We start from the raw sequence: 18,754 nt of genomic DNA, 5'->3' as shown, positions 1-18,754 counted from the left end.
TGGGAGAAAATTGTCTGTGCAGGTCCACGATTTATAACTCCCATGGTACCTCCCTGTATTCGGTATTTCGATGATTTTAGCTAAATTATAAACAGATTTTTTTCAAAATTCGCATTTGAATATTGTAATAGCGTGTGACAAAAGTTGCCTTGCAGGTGATGTGTAACATCAATTGAGAACTGGTGGGCCGATTTGATTCAAATTTTCTTTCGGTTATTTGTAATTTCAGTGGAAAGGTTTTACGAGATGAATTTTCAAGAAAAGCCTCTTTAAAGGTCGAGAAACAGAAAAAATTGAGAGTTGTTTTTTGATATGGAATGTTGTGTAGAATTGTTTCAGAATGCCATTGTTCAATTTCAATTTTTTTATTTTTATTTTTATTAAAATCCGAAGAAATAGTGAAATTTTGCAAATTTTTATATATTATACTAGCTGAACACGGTGCGCATAGCTACCCCTTTTAATTTTATATGGATTCAAAATTTTATTTACGAATATATGTTGGTTAAAAAAAAAACCAAATTTAAAAATTAAAAAAGGCGTAAATAAACAAAATCATTAGAAAAGCAGGAACATGATATGCATACATGAAGGGTTTGTCCTACGGATTTATTTATTTCATAGCAAAAACCAAGCGTGCAGGAAACTGCAATCTTTTGAAGTTGAGTGGCATTTCTATTGCAATTTGTGAATTCGAGTTAGCAACCCCGTAACAAGCGTATTTCAAATTAATTGTTGTGTAGTTTTTTAGTGTTAGCCGAAGGCGATGTAGGTCAATTAAATTCATATCCCAATCTGATCCGATTTAAATATAAAAAATTGACTTTTATACCAAATTCCGCCTCACCTTTCATATTTCATTGAAATTGTGAGAATATATATATATATATATATATATATATATATATATATATATATATATATATATATATATATATATTTGGAGACTGTATCTGTAATCGATCAATAGATATGTGCATATAAAATCTAAATTTTTGGGAGGTACCTCTGATTTTGATGCTATATCTCCAGTTCCAAGTGGGATACCAAAAATGTATATAGCCTATGTTACTTTCAGGCGATGTTGTAGTAGACATGGCAATTTTGAGGAAAATCTGTTCAGCGGTTTTCGAGTCCATAAATTACAAACAAACAAACAAACATTCAAACATAAATTTCAATTCTGATTAGACAATACTTCCCAAAGCATCAAACCAATAAAAATCTTAACGCACTTTTAAATTGCGGCTATGGTAAATGGGGAAACTTCTCAGGAATATTGTATTAAAGTTCAAAGATTAACATAAATATTTCGCCTTTATTGCGATTTCAACGAACGGCCGCATACACAGTCGCATATAGTAAAAAGTAAAGACCTCATAACATGGTCTTCGAAAAGTTACGAATTCAAAATTACTCTTGATTCGGACATTATTGCTAAGATCTTTATAATACTGGTAATTGAGGTTTGAAACTTTAATTAAATGCGATGATATAACGAATAGAAAATAAATCATAAAATTGTTTTTTTTTTTGTAATATTTTTGACAAATCATTTAAAACCTCGAAAATGCTTTCGAGCCCTTCAAAATACCTCAAATCGGCCAAGTTAGAGAACATTTGATCGAAGAATATTAGGAGATATTATTATATGAATATATCTAATGAGAACAATTACATACGTTTTGTAACATCAATCATCCTAAGAATAATATAAAAGCCTTTGCAAAGTTTGAAGACGCATATTTAATTTGGTGACCTCTATCGTGATTGAAAATGATGAACGGAGAGTCTAATTTAATCGACAAAGATTTCTACTCTTTAACATATTTTATAGGGTACATAACTTTTATAAGCCGATGATAAATTATTTATGATAGTTAAATTAAAGTCATGTTACTAGGATTTCAATTAAGAAGTTACTATCGATTCTGATTTATGGAAATAATCCATTCAATGGGAACTCAAAATGCAAAATTCAGTGGGACTGCAATCAGCGAAATACTGAATATGAGGAGGTACTGTAAAATGCGGAATATACATAACCATAAATCATAGGCAACGTTATATATATATGTATATATATAATATATTGACCACGCCTCCTTTCACGCCCACTATTTCGTTTTTTTCTAAAATCCTTATATTTCGCAAATAATGAAGATATTGGTTTAAAAATTATTACACGAGATACTATTGACTTTCCCTCCAATCCTAAGTATTTGTTTGGGGGCTGAGGAACTGACCACGCCTACTTTTTAATCTATCTATATATAAAAGAAAGTTGTGCTAGTTACTACGCTTATAACTCAAGAACCGCCGGTCTGATTTTACCGATTCAGGCAAATTCGGTGTTGTCTCTTGGCAGAAAAGAATAAAATCCAAACAAATCGCGGAAAATTGTGCAATTTAAACATTTTCACTTTGACTTTCAAAATGTACAATAGTAAATGTTTAAATGTACATTTGTAGTGTTTTTATTTTTCGATTTTTTTTTTGTTTTTTGAAAATTAATATAATGTGTAGTCTTTTTACGGTAGTATAAAGCGACAACGGACAACAATGCTATTTATAAATTTAAGTATTCAGAAGGGTATACAAAATAAAGAATTATTTCCACCATATAAAAAAAGTAATGTTAATTACTACGCATAAAACGCAAGAACTGCTTGACGGACTTTAACATTTCATATAATTTCGGAATGGTATCTTGCCAAAAAAAGAAATAACAATAATAATAATAATAATAATAATAATAATAATAATAATAATAATAATAATAATAATAATAATAATAATAATAATAATAATAATAATAATAATAATAATAATAGTAATAATAAACATAATAATAATAATAATAATAATAATAATAATAATAATAATAATAATAATAATAATAATAATAATAATAATAATAATAATAATAATAATAATAATAATAATAATAATAATAATAATAATAATAATAATAATAATAATAATAATAATAATAATAATAATAATAATAATAATAATAATAATAATAATAATAATAATAATAACAAATCCCATGAAAATTTGCCAATAAAAATGTGAATGTCGATAGCTAATGTCTAAAAGTGGCATTTAGCTTCCAATTCCAGGACCTACATCGTGCTTCAGCTGGAAGATGCGAACATATTTTAACAAACAAAATTGACCGATAAAGCGTCATGGGACTCATTTTGAAACATGGACCTACTTCTTTCACATGACAATAATCCGTCCAATGAGAACTCAAAATGCAAAATTCATTGGGACTGCAAAATATAAAGGATGCAAAATAGTAGAGTGGATTGGACATTTAGTCAGAAATGGATTTCTTCCTAAACTTTCAAGATACCTTAAATCGCATTTGCAGGTCATCATATGGGTCATAACCCCCGGATAAGGGTACAACTGAATTTCAAGTATATATTCTTCATACTAATATCGGCAAATTTTGGTAATTTGAGAAGAAACCACCTTTGCAAAATATTATTAGGTTTTGGTATAACCATCATAATATTTAAGATATTTTCGGGGTCTTGGCCACTTTTTTCATTTTTTTGGCATCATTTTTTCTAAGCGGCAGAAAATCTCTTCGCTTACAATTTAAAATTTTCAGAGTAGGGCCCATGGTAGAATGAAGAAGTTAAGGTCATGCAAACATATGTGAAGTGAAATTTGATAAGGTAAATTACAGAAAATGCAGAGATGGGTATGCTTGTTTGAAATGACTTTACCTTCTTAATTTTATCATTATGGCCTTGACCACATTCATCAATTGATTTGGCTAAAAATTATATTTAGGCTACTCTAGGGTAGAGAACCATCTTACAGATAATTGTCCACCTAGGCATTATCAACCCAATGTGTGGTCAGTGTAGAAAATTTTGTATTCTACTAAATTTGTAACACCCAAAAAATATTGGATGGATATGTAGATTTGGGATGTACGTGCATATGAAATAAACTCCAACATGTGAAACTGAGACTCATTCAGTCGGAAATTGCGACAGAAAAATGAAAAAATTACGAATATAAGAAAGTAGCACGTGACCAAACATTTGTTTGATCATCATTGAGTTATGCTATTATTATGGGGTCTCCAACACACAATTTAATATATATATATATATATATATATATATATATCAGTTGAGGTTTGGATATAGCCAACATATATATTTCGGACGATTTCATATATGTTATGCACCAAACATGATATATATGACCGATACCAATGAAATTCAGAATTTTTGGGAGGTACCTCCGATTTTGATGCTATATCTTCAGTTCCAAGTGGAAATTCAAAAATGTCTATAGCCTATGTTACTTTCAGGCGATGTTGCAGTATATACGGAAATTTTCAGGAAAATCTATTCAGCGGTTTTCGATTCCATAAATTACAAACAAACAAACATACAAACATTTTCCTCTTTTATAGATATAGAGAAGAGATATATATACATATATATATATATATATATCAGTTTCTCTCTCTCTCTCTCTCTCTCTATATATATATATATATATACTAGCTGAACCCGGTGCGCTTCGCTACCCCTTTTGATTTTATATGCATTCAAAATTTTATTTACGAATATATGTTGGTTAAAAAAAAAAACAAATTTAAAAATTAAAAAAAATTATTGCACTACTTTAATGCGTAAATAACCAAAATGACATACATACACGAAGGGTTTGTCCTTCGGATTTATTTATTTCATAGCAAATACCAAGCGTGCAGGAAACTGCAATTTTTTTAAGTAGAGTGGTTTTTCTATCGCAATTAGTAAATTCGAGATATCAACATACTTCGCCGTAATAAGCGTATTTCAAATAAATTGTTGTGTTGTTTCTTAGTGTTAGCCTAAGTCGTTGTGGGTCAATGGTTCTTATTAAAATCATATCCCAATCTGATCCGATTTAAATATAATTTTAAAAAAATTACTTTTACACGAAACTCCGCCACACCTTTCATAATTCATTGAAATTGGTGCGTCAAATATGTGAAATCGGCCGAGAATATATATATGGGAGCTATATCCAAATCTTAACTAATTTCCAATTAATTTATCACATTTATTATTATAACCACATTCCACCACACATTCTGAATTTCATTGGAATCGGTCATATATATCGTGTTTGGTGCATAATATGTATGAAATCGGCCGAAATATATATGTTAGCTATATCCAAACCTCAACTGATTTCAATATAATTTGGCAATTTTTGCTGGTGCCAGATTTTGTCTCTCTCGCTTTGGGTGCATCAAATATGTGAAATCGGCTGAGTATATATTTGGGAGCTATAATCACATCTGAGCGTATTTGAATATAATTTCTCAAATCTATTTTTGTACCAAATTTAGCCACTCATGCCGAATTTCGTTGGAATCGGAAATACGTATCGTGTTTTGTGCATCAAATATGTGAAATCGGCGGAAAATATATATGAGAGCTATATCCAAATCTGAACCGATTTTAATATATTTTGACTAATTTATTTTCTAATCAAAATCCCGTTACATATTCCAAATTTCTTTGGAATCGAACATACATATCGTGTATGGTGCATAAAATACATGAAATCGATCGAAAATATGTATGAGAGCTATATCCAAATCTGAACCGATTTTAATATAATTTGACAAATGTATATTTGTTTTAATTTCTGCTACACATTCCAAATTTCATTGAAATTAGAGATACATAGCGTGTTTGGTGCATCAAATACATGAAATCGGTCGAAAATATATATTGGAGCTATATCTAAATCTGAACCGATTTCAATTTAATTTGACAAATTCACTTTGGCTCCTAACTCCGTTACTTATTTTAAATTTCATTACAATTGGAAATACATGTCGTGTTTGGTCCACCAAATACATGAAATCGCCCGAAAATGTATATGGGAGCTATATCCAAATCTGAACCGATTTCAATATAATTTGGGAAATAAATTTTTTAGATAAAATCTATCACATGTTTCAAATTTCATTGAAATTGGGGATGCATAGCGTGTTTGGTGCATCAAATGCTTGAAATCGGCCGAAAATATATATGGGAGCTATATCCAAATCTGAACCGATTTCAATATAATTTGACAAATTTATTTTCGGATTAAATCCCGTCACGCATTCCAAATTTCATTGGAATCGAACATTCATATTGTGTTTGAGGCATCAAATGAACGAAATCGGTCGAAAATATATATGGGAGCTATATCCAAATATGAACCGATTACAATATAATTTGGCAAACTTATTTTTGTTCCAAATTCCGTTACGTATTCCAAATTTGGAGACTGTATCTTTAACTAATCAATATATATGTACATATAAAATCTAAATTTTTGGGAGGTACCTCCGATTCTGATGCTATATCTCCAGTTCCAAGTGGAAATTCAAAAATGTATATAGCCTATGTTACTTTCAGGCGATGTTGCAGTATATATGGAAATTTTTAGGAAAATCTATTCATTGGTTTTCGAGTCCATAAATTACAAACAAACAAACAAACAAACAAACAAACAAACATACAAACATTTTCCTCTTTTATAGATATAGATATATATATATATATATATATATATATATATATATATATATATATATATATATATATATATATATATATATATATATATATATATATATAACAACGATCCTCCTATATATATATACATATATATAGCAACGATCCTAGTTGCCGAGCCGTACTTTTAGTGTTTAATGCATATTTTTTGTATATAATGAGTAATGAATCCATAGTAATTTCTAAATAGAAATAAATATTCATGGCAAAAATTATAATAGATGTTCGCTTACCGTTGGTGTCAGATATTTTAGCAAATGTTTAAATGTACATTTGTAGTGTTGTACTTTTGGTATTGAAAACGGGTCATGTAGGTCCACGTCTTCGTGTAGCCCCCATATAGCGGTACCTCCCGATATGTGGTACTTTGATGATTTTAGCGACATTATTCATCGGAACTATTTCAAATTCGATATTCGGTATTTTGATGATTTTGGCGACATTAATTATAGGAATTGTTTCAAATTTCGCATTTGAAATTCGATTTATAACTCCCATGGTACCTCCCTGTATTCGGTATTTCGATGATTTTAGCTAAATTATAAACAGATTTTTTTTCAAGTTTCGTATTTGAATATTGTAATAGCGTGTGACAAAAGTTGCCTTGCAGGTGGTGTGTAACACCAATTGAGAACTGGCGGGCCGATTTGATTCAAATTTTCTTTCGGTTATTTGTAATTTCAGTGGAAAGGTTTTACGAGATGAATTTTCAAGAAAAGCCTCTTTAAGGGTCGAGAAACTGAAAAAATCGAAAGTTGTTTTTTGATATGGAATGTTGTGTAGAATTGTTTCAGAATGCCATTGTTCAATTTCAATTTTTTTATATTTTTTTTTTTTTATTAAAATCCGAAAAAATAGTGAAATTTTGCAAATTTTTATATATTATACTAGCTGAACACGGTGCGCATAGCTACCCCTTTTAATTTTATATGGATTCAAAATTTTATTTACGAATATATGTTGGTTAAAAAAAAAAAACCAATTTAAAAATTAAAAAAGGCGTAAATAAACAAAATCATTAGAAAAGCAGGAACATGATATGCATACATGAAGGGTTTGTCCTACGGATTTATTTATTTCATAGCAAAAACCAAGCGTGCAGGAAACTGCAATCTTTTGAAGTTGAGTGGCATTTCTATTGCAATTTGTGAATTCGAGTTAGCAACATATTTCCCCGTAACAAGCGTATTTCAAATTAATAGTTGTGTAGTTTTTTAGTGTTAGCCTAAGGCGATGTAGGTCAATTAAATTCATATCCCAATCTGATCCGATTTAAATATATTTTTAAAAAATTTACTTTTATACCAAATTCCGCCTAACCTTTCATATTTCATTGAAATTGTGAGAATATATATATATATATATATATATATATATATATGTATATATATATATATATATATATATATATATATTTATTTATGTATATATATATATATATATATATATATATATATATATATATATATATATATATATATATATATATATATATATATATATATATATATATATATATATATATATATATATATTCTGACCAAACATTTATTTGATCATCATTGAGTTATGCTATTATTATGGGGTCTCCAACACACTATTTAAAAATAGTTCCCATCTTACGGGTGTAAAAGAATAATTATCTTTGACTATTCTAAAATCATTCAGCCCTCAATTACGAGGTAGACAGCGCGAAATACAAAGTCCAAATTACAGCACATTTGAATGGAAAATGTTTCTAAGCTCTTTATAATACAAAAAATTGAGTTGGGTTGTCACCTGGGGATATTATAGATGTTCTATATTATATAGGTTTTTAACAGTCAAATCAAAGCTTATAGCTGAAAAATAAGACCAGGCTGGAAGACGTGGACCTACATGACCCGTTTTCAATACCAAAAGTACAACACTACAAATGTACATTTAAACATTTGCTAAAATATCTGACACCAACGGTAAGCGAACATCTATTATAATTTTTGCCATGAATATTTATTTCTATTTAGAAATTACTATGGATTCATTACTCATTATATACAAAAAATATGCATTAAACACTAAAAGTATATATGTATATATATATAGGAGGATCGTTGTTATATATATATATATATATATATATATATATATATATATATATATATATATATATATATATATATATAGAATTTGAAACAATTCCGTTAGAAAAAGAGACTTAAATCACGTAAATACCTATTATCGAGGGGCTATATAAAAGTGGGCCGGCATGGTCTAATACCAAATTTTAGTACGGGTACGGGACACAAAAGATTTATTCACATTTAAATGCTGAAGTGCTGTAAGTATAGCCACTTGTGCTTTTTTAGCCAAATATAAAACAAATCACACAATCGCGCTTAAATTCCATTACTTTTTTCTGGGAAATTCTCACCAAAATGCTTTTGTACGCTTGTAAACAATGTAATGATCTGTCACTGGAAAAATTTAAACAGCTGTCGGACGAGTGGCTTAGAAATGGCAGCAGTCTGAAATTGGTTGCAGTTTTCCATCTAATCCTCTATATCATTTGATCGGCCAAAACGAGCCTCATTGAAATTACAGTTTTAGAAACTAGGTCTCTTTGGACCCAATTCGTTCAGACATTTGGAGTCGATCTAGCGATGTTCGTCCATCCGTCTGGCTGGTGGTCACGAAAACTCTCGAGTGGATTATCTGGTTTGGTCCAAACTTTGTACATAGTAATATTATTATCAAACTTAGATCGAAGACAAATGTGGTCAAAATGGTCGACCCCAAAGGATCAACATTTTCAATAATTATAACTCTTTTAGGATGTGATGTAAGAGTCCGATTGTTTTCAAATTATCTGCTCAAAGTATACTAAATGATTATTTATCTGCGTCAAACATTAAATAACGTTGACATTATGCAACTCACTTTTATACGTTTTTTATTTATTGTTAATTTTGATACACGCACTCTCGAAATAATTTTATCATAGTTTTGTAGTACAATTCGCAAATGTTTGTAATTTAAAATATATTTTCATATGTAGTGTACCCCGTGATAACTTCGATATTTGCAGTCCAGATCAAATCAAATCTTGATGGCAAAGAACCATCTATAAGAAACGCAGTGGATAATAACTTTATAATAGGAAAAAAATGGTGACAAATGTTTTTGCCAACAACGCGGATATTTTTGAATTTTCTGTGGGACATGCCGGATCTCGATGGATCGTATTGAAATAAGTTCACATAGGTTCAGATAAATGTTTTTTATGCTGCACACTGTATGTATATCGAAAATGTATATACAACTGAACGGCGTTTTCTATTCTTTTTTTACTCTAAACGCAAAATAATTAGTGTTGACATTACTATTGAGGGCATATTGACTTTGAGAAGGCTTACATTTAAGCATAACTATATGATATATGACATACAATTGAAAATTATTAAATAAACGCAGCATGACATAAGAGGAAATGTGAAGGCAGAATAGGCAGTAGGTTTTTTCCATCATTAACAGATGGATTTGCCCAATACAATCATGTACTACAGTACCTGGTATCTGTGGTGTACGAAAATGCATAATTTAATTGATTGCCTTTCAATCACTTCGAAAAACAAATGCTTGTCTGAATATGGATTGTCTGTTTGTTTACCCTTGGGCAAATTCATTATCTAATGGAGAATGACTTACCTATTGAAAGCACTCCTGCATCATGAGGACGTAGAATGTGCGTAAAATAGATTTTTAAACCAGAGTTGTCTGCCATTTGTCTAGTCGGCAGCTGTGTTAAATCAGGCTGTAAATTATTGTAATGTGTCTCCATTAGATAATATTTCGCTTGCCGAGATTCCATCGGATAACCAGTTTCGGCGGGAAAAGTAAAGCTCTGAAAAGAAAATAAAAACGGAAATGGAATGGAAAATATTTTAATTAATAAGTATATCAAAACATAATTATATATCACACATATGCTTGGACGGTCGTTTATGTTCTCTACTAAGTTTTATGTGGGATATATAATTGTATATTATTTTAACATTTGTATTTAATGAATTTTTGAAAATAACTCACTGTAAATAGTTATATAATTTAACAAAGTTTTTAGCTAATAAATATATAATATTACATACAATCGTCAAACCCAAAAGGAAGTTAAATATTCACTTTTTCATTCGAAAGGATGAATCTCAGTGGAAAGTTGTTCTTGTTACAGGCAAGTTTATCGGTGTATTCAGAGATACATCATGCTAGTATTTGTTATGCAATCCCATCGATTATTTAGAAAATTTAAAAAGTTCTGAAGGCTACATATGAAAATCCTAAAATAATTCCTCCCTGCTGTTATCAATATCCGATTTTTTCCAATCCACATATTTTACGATAGTGGCAATGATAGAAAAATGTACTTACATTTGAACCGCGTGACCAAGAAGCGACAATTGCATTGCATGCTAATGGAATGTCCCGGGCTCCCATACATTGTTTGCCCTGTTCGCGCGCCATTTCTTCCAGTTCCTGATGTGTTCCATGACATTCTCTTAGGGTGATGTGCTGTAGATAATGCACACTAGACGGCGAGTCGTATATCGGTTCATACTTTCAGGCAAAAACACAAATTGGGACAATAAAAGAGTATAAACATTTTTGGAAATTATTCTACGGTCATTGCAGAAACCATGCACAATATCCATGCGGAGGAACAGGCAAGTGGCTCAGCAGGATTTTGGCATAATTGAAACTACAAATGAGTGTCATAATGGGGGACATGAATGTGTATGCCCCTAACCAAATTGCACATCGACGTGCTGCTTACCCTAATTAGGTGGTGTTTATGCTTCATGTCTTCTAGTTTGAACATTTCGCACCAAATCAGTGTATCATCTGTGCCAGGTAGTTCAACATCTTCGTTGCGAAGTTCCAAGATGCGAATATGGTCGAAGTGTTCATATTGCGACGAAGCTCGCTGTGTTAACAACATTGGTCTATATGGACGAAATGATGAAGCTGGATCTGGTAATCTGCCGGGCTTCGCGGATCCATGTGGTGGGTCTTGCTCATTGTACATATATAAAATTCGCATTGTATCATTCTGAAAATAAATTAAAGACATATGGAATTCATTTGAAGAGATACCAATAGTTAACAAGTAAAAAATGAACAAATATCGGGCGATACCCCATATGAAGTAAATCATACAAACACTGTTTTTTATTTTTTACCCATATTACTACAAGGGGTATAGAGGGTGAGAAAAAAACTGCAACAAAGTCAAATGCCATAATTTTTCCATTTTTATACCCTCCACCATACTATGGAGGGTATATTAACTTTGTCATTCCGTTTGTAACTCCTCGAAATACTCATGTCAGACCCAACAAAGTATATATATTCTTGATCAGCGTAAAATTCTAAGGCGATTTAGCGATGTCCGTCTGTCTGTCTGTCTGTCTGTCCGTCTGTCTGTCTGTCTGTCCGTCTGTCTGTCTGTCTGTTGTAATCACGCTATCTTTCGAATGAATTGAGATAGATGGCTTAAATTTTGCACACATGTTTATTTTTCCAGTAGGCAGGTTAAGTTCGTAAATGGGCCATGTAGGTCCACGTTTTCATATAGCTCCCATATAACGGTAACCCCCCTATATTCGGTATTTTGATGAGTTTAGCGACGTTATTCACCGGAATTGTTTCAAGTTTGGTATTTGAAGTTCCAAATGGATACTACACCCTAAGATAGAAAATTGTCTGTGCAAGTCTATGTCTTCGTATAGCCCCCATATAACGGTACCTCCCGATATTCGGTATTTTGATGATTTTAGCGACATTATTCACGGGAATTGTTTCAAATCTGGTATTTGAAGTTCCAAATGGATACTACACCCTAAGACAGAAAATTGTCTTTGCTGGTCCACGTCTTCGTATAGCCCCAATATAACGGTATCTCCCTATATTAGGTATTTTGATGATTTTAGCGACATTATTCACTGGAATTGTTTCAAATTTGGTATTTGAAGTTCCAAATGGATACTACACCCTAAGACTGAAAATTGTCTGTGCAGGTTCACGTCTTCGTATAGCCCCCATATATCGGCACCTCGCTATGTTCGGTATTTTGATGATTTTAGCGACATTATTAACCGGAATTGTTTAAAATTTGGTATTTGAAGTTCGTTATGGGAACTACAGTCTGTGACAGAAAATTGCCGGTGCGGGCGCAGCGTCAAATTTGAATATGGTAATGGCTTATGACAACGAATGCATATGTATGTCCACGTCGTATAGACCCCAATATAACGGCTATATTCGGTATTTTTAAAATTTTAACAGAATTTTTTAAGGATTTTATTTTTTGAAAATTTCCAAATTCGTTGCAAATGGTGGAGGGTATTAAAAGTTCGGCCCGGCCGAACTTACTGCTTTTTAACTTGTTTTTTTTTAATTTTATTGAATGAAAGCAAAAATCGGAAATAGCATCAAATTTTAGTATAAGTTTAGATTTGTTCGAATTGGTCAACTTTGGCACGAATTATGGCCTTCAAACGGCCAATGAAACCGTCACACGCTGCCCAAATGTTCCTCAGCGGTATTTTGGCCCATTCCCGGTGAAGCGCTTGCTTGAGGTGGTTGACACTTTGGTATTTTTTAGTGCCAACCTTTTATTCCAAAACACACCAGACACATTTGTCCAACGGGTTGGTATCCGGAGATTTCGGTGGCCATGGTGTGCTGGAAATGAAGCGAGGAACCTCATTTTGTAACCATTCTTGGATGGCGCGAGCTGAGTGCGATGGTGCTGAGTCCTGTTGGAATGTCCAAGGTCTGCGGCCAAAATGTTTGCATGCCCAAGGCTTTAATACCCCATCCAAAATATTTTCGCGATAATATTTGGCATTTATTCTGATGCCATGGTCAATTAATACGAGCGGAGAGCGACTATCGGCTGTTATGGCTACCCACACCATCACCATGACCAGCGCTTGAGTTCTGGTGGCCAACAGAAGGTGCACATTTTCAGCTGACCTCTTTAGCAAGTAAACATGATAATTTTGTTTGTTAACAAACTGCCGGACAAAGAATGTATTTTCATCGGAGAAACCCAAATTCAGCAGTTCGATCAAGTCGTTTCTTTACTTTTCTAACCATTTCTGCTGATGTTGCTGTTTTCTTCCGTCCACTTCTTTGACGTCGGGCTACGCTACAAGTATTACGGTATCGAGCGATGGTACGAGACTCAAAAGATTTATTCACATTTAAATGCTGGAGTGCTCTAAAGATATACAATAAATCACATTATCACGCTTGAATTCCATTACAAGTAACTTTTTTTTTGGAAAATTCCCACCAAAATGCTGTTATACGCTTGTAAACAATATAATGAGCTGTCACAGGAATAATTCTAACAGCTATCGGACGAGTGGCTTAGAAATGACAGCAGTCTGAATTTGTTTGCAGTTTTTTCATCTCACCCTGTATATCGTTTTATACGTCCAAAACGTGCCTCATCGAAATTACAGTTTTAGAAACTAGGTCTCTTTGGACCAAATTCGTTTCAGAACATTTGGAGTCGATCTTGCGATGTTCGTCCATGTGATGTAAGAGTCCGATTGTTTTTATTACACATATAACAATATTTTATATTAACCCAAGGTCTGGTGGGAAGATGGAAAATATCGGTCCACTCCTTCTGGTATCTTCCCCACAAAGGGTCATAATTATGAATATCCATGAAGCTCATAAAACGCGAAATTAATATCCGATTCCATTCAAGTTCGGTACTTATCGATATTTCCAACAACACAAGATCTGTTATAAAGATGGTAGAAAACCGACCATTTATTTTGGTTCCTCCCCTACATAACGTTCAAGATTTTGAACAACAAATCGTTAAAAGAAATCGAAATAATCATCCAACACATTTAAAAGTAGTTGATTATTTACAACTTGCTATATTTATATATTTCTCTCAACCAGAAACCTGAGATGAATATGAAATTTATGGTTTCGCATAAAATTTATTATAAATGTTCGATTTTCGTGTATACAATATTTTTATCTGTATTAGATGAAGTTTTATCTGATACGAAATGGACAATATTGGCTTATTCCTTCCGAACCTACTCCATTGAGAGTCAACAATGAAATATTTTTATATTTTGAAATATTTTTACCATCAGCCGTATGTCTACAGAGGGTATGTACAATTTGATATGGAAAAAACTTGTCTCTTCGAAATTATGGTTTTAGACCATAGGTTTAAACAAAATCGATTATAGGTCTTTTGGAGTCGATCTAGAGATGTCCGGACATCAGTCTGGCTGGTGCGTATGATAACTGTCGAACGGTGTATCCGATTTGGTTCAAATCTCAATATTTTTATTAGTGCTAGGTCAGGTGCGGAAATATATAATATCTGCTCACTCCATCAAGTACCTCCCAAAATGTTGAATAATTTTAACCCTTAGGAATTGTGAAATAAGAGTTCGATTGTCTTCACATTTAGCATATTTAAATACTTGTACTAAGAGAAGATCTGGTGTAAAGAAGAGATATGTATGTGTTCACTTCTTCTGGTACCTCCCCCACAGCGGGTAACATTTTTGAATAGTCCCGAAGGCCCACATCCCAATACTTCTATTAACACAAGATCTGGTGGGAAGATGGAAATATATCGCACCACTCGATCTGTTACCTCCCCCACAACGAGTTAAAATTTTGAATAATTGTAACTCTTATAAAAATGGTGTGAAGACAGGCCACTTTTTTCGCTACCTCCTAATGGAAAGATGTTTTTTGATACGGAATTTAATGTGAAACTTTTCCGGAATGGTTTTTGGCATATCTGTAAATTTGAAATGTTGGTATTAGCAATGGTTGTGGGTGAACGGATAGTACTATAATCGGAAATTTGTCTATTGTTGCATTCTTCTCAACTTATTTAGGGTGCACAATATTTGTGGTAAACGAAGGAATTTTGCATATACAGGGTGAGATGAAATTGTTCGAAAAGTAAAGAAGCAACTTGATCGAAACCAGCGTCGCAGTGGCTAAAAAATGGATCGTGATCTGAACATATCGTAATTCGGCAAAAATGAAAAATGAGCTCGGGGTAAAGCCATTGAAATTCTAAAAAGTGCAAGAACTTGCACCGCAACAGAAAGGAAATAGACTCAATAGAGCTAAAAAGTTGCTTCGCTGGCCGAAAGTGGAGAACTGACGAATTTGTTTTTTTTTTTTTTTCATTTTGAATTTTTACATTTTGATTGCAAGCAAAAACACACTATCACGCTTGAATTCCATTACGAATAAATTTTTTTTTTCTGAAAAATTCTCACCAAAATGCGCTTGTAAACAATAAAACGAGTCGTCACTGGAATAATTTTAACAGCTGTCGGACGAGTGGCTTAGAAATGACAGCAGTCTGAATTTGTTTGCAGTTTTTTCATGTCATCCTGTAAATAATTCAAACGAAAATGGATTTTTTTGAAAAAAAGTATAATAGAACACGTTATTACCTTTTACCACATGTATATTGTTTCCCCAATACTGAAGGTTCTACTCCAAATGACACGCGAGCGAAAACAAAAACTAAGTTAAAAGACACTACACATTTACCCAATAAAAACCCAATAAAGAAAGTCCTAAAGTCGGGCGGGGCCGATTTTATGATACCCTACACCACTTTGCTAATTTAGTTGAGCTCCACATAACAAGTAAAAGTTTTTATGGGAGAATTCAATTATACACACTATGATTATAATTATAATTTAAAGTTCAAAGGACTAAATATGCCGAAGCATTTGTATCTTTTAAATTCGGACTTGTATTGCCCATTTGGTGCAAAATTAATTTGAAATCAGATAAAGATATATATGGGAACTATATCCAAATCTGAACCGATCTCGATAAAATTTGGCAAAGATATTTTTGAGCTGTATTTGATATATTTCCCTGAATATCGTTGTTACGGAGTGCATATTACGGCTGTAGGTAACAAATACAACAAATCGGATGAACAATATATATGGGTGCTATAGCTATATCTGAACCGATCTTTCACCAAATTTTGCATACTACCTTCTAGACTAAATTCGGTCGTATGTGCCAAATTCCATCCCATTTGGGCAAATATTAGACGTTTGGTGCACAATAAAAGGTAAATCGGACGAAGTTATATATGGGAGCTATATCCAAATCTGAACCGATCTCGATAAAATTTAGCAAAGGTATTTCTGAGCTGCATTTGATATATTTCCCCAAATATTGTTGTTACAGAGTGCATATTACGGCTGCGGAGGACAAAAATAACAAGTCGGATGAAAAATATATGGGAGCTATAGCTATATCTGAACCGATTTCGATCAAATTTGGCATACTTATTTTCAGGCCTAATTTGGTTGTATGTGCAAAATGTCATACTATTCGGGCTGATATTACACGTTTGGTGCACAATAAAAGGCAAATCGGACGAAGATATATATGGGAGCTATATCTAAATTTTTACCGATTATCTCCAATTTCCAATTTCGTCCTTGGGCCAAACAAATGTTGTTTGCAAAGTTTCATCTCAATCGGATAATAAATGCGACCTGCATTTTGTTCACAAGAATACATGGACAGACGGATGGACAGACGGATGGACAGACGGATGGACAGACGGACTGACATGCATAAATCAACTCAGAAAGTGATTCTATGCAGATCATCAAAAGGAACTATGGGCCTATCTCGTTTCCTTTTGCCTGTTACAAACAAATGCACAAAGACATAATACCCTGACCACCTTGTGGTGTAGGGTATAATATACAACGTGTAACAATTCTTTTTATTTCTATGATAAACATAAATTACATTCTCTTCCACGCGTTTTCCACTTTTTGTTGTTATTATATTGCAGATTTTTTTTTGGCGCCAATAATAATAGAAGGTTTGATTAAGTTAAATGTCAGGAAATAGGGAAAAAATATGGCATCTTTGACAACTCGGCATAAGGCCGTGATGTGTTGCCAGATTGTAATTTTTTGTTTACGAGTTTTTGGAAGTGTTATGAACATAATTAAATTAATTTTTTATTCAAATGCTAACTTCAAAAAATGATTTTTTGCCCCAAAAACATGCTCTTAGCCCCATAGGTCGTTTGACTGAATTTAGTCTACAAGCAAAAGATTAAAATGTCTCCGTCGAATTTAGTGAATTTGATATGCCTCCCATATATTAGTGGTGTAGGATATAGTCGTCCCTGCCCGTATAGTCATCCCTGCCCGTATAGTCATCCCTGCCCGGATTTTGACTTGTCCTTACTGGTTTCAGTTTGATTAACTTTATTTAATTGATAAAAATAATTTAACATGGTCCCGCGTTAAAGATAATATCTTTTTAAAAATCGCTAAAAAAAAAAATCAAAAATCAAAAAAATATTGCAAAAATTCTAAAAGCGGGGAAAAATCGAGAAAGAATTTTCAATGGAACCGAATTTCAAAATAATAGTACATTCTATTTACAAGCTTCGTAAGGGCTGGATAGATTTAGGTTTAGCCTATCAACGGAAGCTAAGTACCTCGGTACCATCCTTGACAATAAACTAAATTAGAAAAGTAATATCGAGAAGCGAGCGAAGATAGGCTAAATCGCACTCTATTCTTGCAGAAACTCCATAGGGAAGAGCTGGGTTTTAAACCATATATAATTAAATGGATATATGAATCAATAGTTCGACCAATTCTAATTTATGGTGGGCTAGTATGTTGGCAATCTCTAGGTAAAACTACATTGATAAATGCAAAGAGAAAGATTCGTTACTAATTAGGGGAGCGTTTAAGAGTACGCCCAGTCTGCACTCGACACCCTACTCAACTTAAAACCTTTAAGTTTCTTTGTAGAGGAACAAGTTGCTGGATGTGTCCTCAATGAACTCAGTCAATGCAGAGTCAGTCCTTTGTGAGTCCGGAGATCCTTTAAATTAAACAACGACTGCAGCGTTTTTCAGGAAAGCCATGGAACTGCTGGAAAAAAGAACCAATGAGTTGAATAGACCGGTGACTATTTACGTCGATAGTCAGGCGGCCTTGAATGCTCTCAATTATTTCAATTCTATGGCTATTCTGAAATGCAGAAATGCTCTGGAAAAGTTTAAATTGTTGGTAAAACTTTGTTGGGTC

General features: G+C 32.6%; 1 protein-coding gene across 1 annotated transcript in view; it reads right to left on the bottom strand.

Annotated features, from left to right (window-relative positions):
- Positions 1–18,754, bottom strand: part of LOC101896479 (MOXD1 homolog 2-like) — a 157,045-nt gene that overhangs the window by 91,818 nt on the left and 46,473 nt on the right. Inside the window, exons 3-5 of the mRNA XM_059129324.1 lie at positions 11,416–11,691; positions 11,013–11,198; positions 10,293–10,488 (exon numbers count right to left, since the gene is read on the bottom strand). Coding sequence (XP_058985307.1) covers positions 10,293–10,488; positions 11,013–11,198; positions 11,416–11,691 — 658 coding nt within the window. The remainder of the gene's footprint in view (positions 1–10,292; positions 10,489–11,012; positions 11,199–11,415; positions 11,692–18,754) is intronic.

The sequence above is a fragment of the Musca domestica genome, unplaced genomic scaffold (assembly GCF_030504385.1).
Source record: "Musca domestica strain aabys unplaced genomic scaffold, Musca_domestica.polishedcontigs.V.1.1 6, whole genome shotgun sequence".
Classification (NCBI taxonomy): domain Eukaryota; kingdom Metazoa; phylum Arthropoda; class Insecta; order Diptera; family Muscidae; genus Musca; species Musca domestica.
This window is presented reverse-complemented; position numbering and strand designations above follow the sequence as displayed.